Genomic DNA, 5276 nt, shown 5'->3' with positions numbered 1-5276 from the left:
GCTCCCGGCGGCAGGAGCCAGCTCCTTGTGGGTGTGGAGGGGCTGGAAAGCTGCTGGAAGCACTCACCTGACTCTCCCTGGCTCTGTTGCAGAAGGGCAAGAGGACACCATCCTGTCATACGAGCCAGTAACACGGCAAGAAAGTAAGTTCTGCTGCTGAGCTGCCCTGTGCTTGCTCTAATATGGGCACCTGTGTCCCAAGCACAGCTAGGGTGACTGGTGCAGCTTCCTTCCCTCTGCCATACCAGCATGATGCCAGGTGAACACAAGTGGAGTTTTTTATCTGTTGTGTGCAGCAGGGGAGCCAGGCATGGACACCACCTCGTGGGGTTTTCTCCAGCCCTGATCGCCCCTTTTTAATCAACAGAAAAGATTTGTGACCTGGTCTGCAAGACGAAGGGGGACAGATCTAGAGCTAAAACCAAGCTGGGCTTTAGGTCCCAGCTGAGGACAGGATTATCAGGAGGTCCCCGCTGTAGAGCAAACTCCCCAGCCCTCAGTATTAACCCTGCTCAATGTTCAATCCCTGCAGACCCTTTGGCAGTCTAAATAGTCAGAGCCTTGGTGGCCTCTCCTTGCCAGAAGCTGGATCAGACTCATAGGTTCAAATCACTCCCCCAGCTGTGTGGTATCAGAGCTGTGCCGGTTGTCTTGCTCCTGCCCTGAGTGAGTAGCTTCCTTCAGGCTCTGCAGATGATTTGGGTTGGATGGGAAGGAGGTGTTGACTGTGACCAGGAGATGATAAACTTGCATGGAGAAGGCACCTTTGGATGCCCATTTGAGCAGGAGCACCCATTGCCAGCAGGGAGAGGGGCACATTGAGGCCAGAAGCTGCAGTAGGGTGAGCTGCCTGCAACACAGACTGGGCCTCATGTTATGGCTCTCGTTTGCAGTTCACTATGCGAGGCCAGTGATCATCCTGGGGCCAACAAAGGACCGAATTAACGATGACCTCATCTCTGAATTTCCACACAAGTTTGGTTCCTGTGTGCCCCGTAAGTCCCAGCTGGTGCTTGTTACCCTTGCTGAAGGAATGGGAGAGTGGCAACTCTGCTACTTGCAGGGTCTAGCCCATGGCATGGGGAGGAGACTGGGAGCATGAATGGGTTTTCTCCCTGAAGGTTTGGCATGTGTTGCTCTGGATTTGCTCATGATGCCCACTTTTCTCCAGACACTACCAGGCCTCGGCGTGAGAACGAGGTGGATGGACAAGACTACCACTTCGTCGTATCCCGTGAACAAATGGAGAAAGACATCCAGGACAACAAGTTCATAGAGGCTGGGCAGTTCAATGACAATCTCTATGGGACCAGCATTCAGTCAGTGCGGGCAGTGGCAGAGAGCATTCCTGGGACTGGGACATATCCAGCCCAAACCCAGACACGTTTGGCAGTTCATTTCCTCTCTCTGTGTTGTTAACAAAGAGCTGTAACCACATTAAGCAAGCATGGCTCCAGTCTCTCCTCCCTCTGCAGTTCTGCCAAGCTATGTGGCTGCTTTTCTTAGCCACGTTCCTCCACCTCAATGCACCTCTGTCATCCAAACTCTGCCCGAAAGCCTGGCACTGGTGGCACAAACCTTATGCTTGGGAACTTGCAGTGCAGAGATGCCTAGCTGCCCACCTTGAAGCAGTGGCATTTCCTCTGCAGGAGTACTGGAGTATATCAGTGGGCATGTAAATTGTTTCATGTATTCAGAGAAAGATTCAGTCCCTTTGCAGTGCTTCTGTCCTGCCTGAAGTAGGCGGGAATGTAAGGCCACTGAGTATTTGCTTGCATCTCAGGACTGATGTTTCATCTCTGTGGCTCCTCTCTTTTGTAAGGACATCTGTATGAACAAGCTGTTTTCTGCATGAAGTAGACTGTGTGGGTAGATCTGATTCCGATCGTCTCCTTTATAGGGGAAACACTGCATCCTGGATGTGTCTGGCAATGCTATCAAGAGGTTGCAACAAGCACAACTTTATCCCATTGCCATTTTCATCAAACCAAAATCCATTGAAGCTCTCATGTAAGTGCCTTTCCAGGGCAAGCAGCTCTGGCATGTTGACTGTTTGTGGGTCTGCTGCCTCTGCTTTGTAGAAAGCAGCAGAGGTTGCTGCAAGTACTGAATTTGTCTCTTTTTAAGAGGAGCTGGACCCATTGCTGCCTCTGGTGTCCCTCCACATTTAATGCTATGGTGCATCCAGGCTTCATGGATTGCTATGGCTTAAAGCCCTTCATTCATCTCAGAGGATTAGCCGTGGGAAACCTAAAAATGCTCCCAAATGTGTCTGATATAACCTGCTCACCTGGGCCGCGAGTCCAAACAGATTTGCTGCTTGACAGCCTGTAGTGGTGGATCACAGCTGAGCCAGGACAGCCATGGGGAGCAAGGAGAGGACATTTCCTATGTGCCTTAAGGGTGACATTCTGTTTGTCCTGCTGCTTCTGGCCCTGGGGAGCACAGGCTGGAAAGGACTTAAGAGCTACAAACTCTTCTGAGCAGCAGCAGAGAATATTACCTGTGAGGAGATTCAGTAGCTAGAGATGGACTCTTCAAATCGGAAGAAACTCTGCTGGCACTGAGGGGACTGGGAAAACCCCTTCTCAAGCCAGGAGGAGTCAGATTACTTATTTGGGTGTTGTATGAAGATGAGGAAACCTAGGTAAGGAGGGTGGTGACAGGCTCTGGAAAAGGAGGGAGACTTCTGCAGTGGTCTTGCAAATTCAGAGAACTGTCTGGGCTTGAATCCTCTTCTGTGCTATGGTGAAATGGGAGTAAGGAGGATGATGGGAAAAACAGTTGGTAGTTGAGATTAAGTGCTAAGGCAGCAAAGAGCATGTGGGCAAGGGTCCTGCCTTTGAAAGCCGCATCCTGCACAGCTTTCATTCCTGGTGTGCCAAGGCTTCCAGGCACCCTGGCTCCATGAGTTATTTTTGCTCCTGTTTATAACTAAGAAGAAGAGCTAAGTTACTAAATTTTGTACATGGCAGGGAGATGAACCGGAGACAGACGTACGAACAGGCCAACAAGGTCTTTGACAAAGCCATGAAACTTGAGCAAGAATTTGGAGAGTATTTTACAGGTGAGTGTCCTGAGTAGGCATGTATCTGATTTATTTTATTTTTCTATCTGCAACCGTGACTTCTCTACCAACACTGTCATATCATAGGGTCATGGGAGAATGTCTGACTTCATCAAAGTGAAAAAGAAATGGCACTTTGCTAGCAGGGCTCTGCAAAGGGACTGCTCCAAGATCAGTGGGTAAGAGTAAGCCAGTTCTAGCTCTAAGGAAGGAGACAAGTTGTCAGGCAGGTTTTTGCAAGTTTGTGAAAGCTTATCGCCAACTTTAATAAAAAAAAGGAAAAATCTCCAGGCAGAGGAAGCACAGCATAGATTCAGGATGCTAGAAGGCTACAGGACATGCAACTCCCTGCTCAGAGAAAGGGGAGTGTTTTAAAAGAGAAGACAGTAATTTTGAAGAGGCAAGAAAAAATTAGTGACCTAAATGGTGGAGACTGTCCTGAGTTATTGCAAAACATCTTCCAAAAAAAGACTGGAAATTTGGCTTGCTTTCTAAGTAGTCTTTGCTGAAGAGCGAGTCAGGGGCTGCCTTGCATTTTGTGCCTGCAGAGATGAGCTGCTCATGCATGCTTGTGTGTTAAGGAACTAACATTTGTAACATTATTAATTCTGGAAAATTATGAGCAGGCGAAGAGGCAGAGAAACTGGTCTTCCATCTTTCCTCTAGTGCAGTGATAATCCTGCCAAACCCTGTATTACCCACCTAACAGATACTGGGAGAAATCCCAAGCAGAACATTTTCCAAAAATAGAGCTCAGCTGAGCAAATGTATGGACACAAACAGGGTAAAAGCTTTCCCCAGACTTCCTGTCCCAGGCAGCAGTTCCAGAGCTGCCAGCTGCTCTTCCATGAAGAGCGCAAAGGAAGTGTGTGCCATGGTCTTGTCAGACCCTCAGCATGCCATCATGTGCTTGGACAGTGAGTTTGAAGTTGACCTGGGAGAGGAAGGCCCTCAGCTGAAACCCATTGTTGAAAGAATTGGGTAATGGGCAGAGATAACGGTCACTGTAGCAAGTTCTGCACCAGGAATTTGTAATGAGGGAACAGATGCTGGACAATGGTCCTGGCTAGGCTACAGAGAAAGGCTGAATTATCAGAAAGTTTTAGCCATCCATGTGCATCTTCCTTCTCTGATGTAGGAAGGACAGTGAACTGCTTCGTATTGTGTCCTTATGAAGCAGCGAGACTGTTGCTGGTCTTGGGTGAGAGTTACTACTGGGAGCAACAGCCGTAAGCTGGGCTTTTTCAGGCCTGACAGCGCTGTGATTCCCACCCTGCAGCAGAGGAAACAACAAACATGAGGAGCCCTCAGCAGCTGACAAGAGGGGATGGACAAATCTGGCACATCGGGGTACATGCTTGGCACACACCAGCTAATCCGCATGAGGCCCTCCCGTTCACCACAGTGGAGTAGCTGCAGTGCAGCGGCCAGCAGCCCACAGCCTCGGTGTGGTGGCGTGACCCAGTTTGCAAAGCTGATTAGCAGCCCATTGTGGAGAACTTGGACAGCACTTCACACGCGCAAGGAGCAATGCCAGCACGGGATCAGCTCTTGCTAATCCCCTTGGACATGCTGGGTTAACCTTCTGTGTCATTGTACACCTGTTACAGCCCCTTTGACATGGGTTGCCTCATGTATTAGTCGTTGGCTGCGCCACACCAGTCCCTTTGGTGCAGAGTGAAGGCCTGCCCCATAGCTTGTGGTGGGGAAGATGCCACACTGTCTGATGCTTAAGGTCTTGCTTGTTCTCTCCTCTTCCAGCCATCGTACAAGGAGACTCTCTTGAAGAGATTTACAGCAGAATCAAACAGATCATTGAGGACCACTCTGGGCACTACATCTGGGTCCCATCCCCAGAAAAACTCTGAAGATGTCCCCCACCTGCTTTCCTGTGAGGAGAAGATCTCTAAAGTCCCACCTCACCCAAATCCTCTGCCCCAAGGGGGGAAGAAATGAAAACTATTCCTGCCCCCTTTTTTAGATCGTCGCAAAATTGAGTTTTCTAGTCCTGTTTCTTTTATTGGGATGAACTCATCTCATTCATCACGTGACTGTTTCCACCGTTCCTGCATGGACCTTCCCACTGCTCCATTAGAGACAGATGAGAGCCCATTCAAGGTTGTTTTTTATTGTCATTATTAATATTATTATTATTATTATTATCTAAACCAAGAATTGAGATGGGAGGAGTCAGCTAAGGACTAATGTA

At 49.0% G+C, this 5276-nt stretch overlaps 1 protein-coding gene across 2 annotated transcripts in view; it reads left to right on the top strand.

The window, feature by feature from the left end:
• Positions 1 to 4935, top strand: part of DLG3 (discs, large homolog 3 (Drosophila)) — a 13633-nt gene extending 8698 nt beyond the window's left edge. For both annotated transcript variants that reach the window (XM_009874580.1, XM_009874579.1), the window contains 6 exons: positions 93 to 143; positions 894 to 995; positions 1172 to 1343; positions 1900 to 2010; positions 2976 to 3067; positions 4829 to 4935. In XM_009874580.1, the coding sequence (XP_009872882.1) occupies positions 93 to 143; positions 894 to 995; positions 1172 to 1343; positions 1900 to 2010; positions 2976 to 3067; positions 4829 to 4935 (635 nt within the window). The remainder of the gene's footprint in view (positions 1 to 92; positions 144 to 893; positions 996 to 1171; positions 1344 to 1899; positions 2011 to 2975; positions 3068 to 4828) is intronic.
• The last annotated feature ends 341 nt before the right edge of the window (positions 4936 to 5276 follow it).

This window comes from Apaloderma vittatum, unplaced genomic scaffold (assembly GCF_000703405.1).
Source record: "Apaloderma vittatum isolate BGI_N311 unplaced genomic scaffold, ASM70340v1 scaffold41138, whole genome shotgun sequence".
Lineage (NCBI taxonomy): Eukaryota > Metazoa > Chordata > Aves > Trogoniformes > Trogonidae > Apaloderma > Apaloderma vittatum.
The sequence above is the reverse complement of the archived record's forward strand: the minus strand, read 5'-3'. Positions and strand labels throughout refer to the sequence as shown.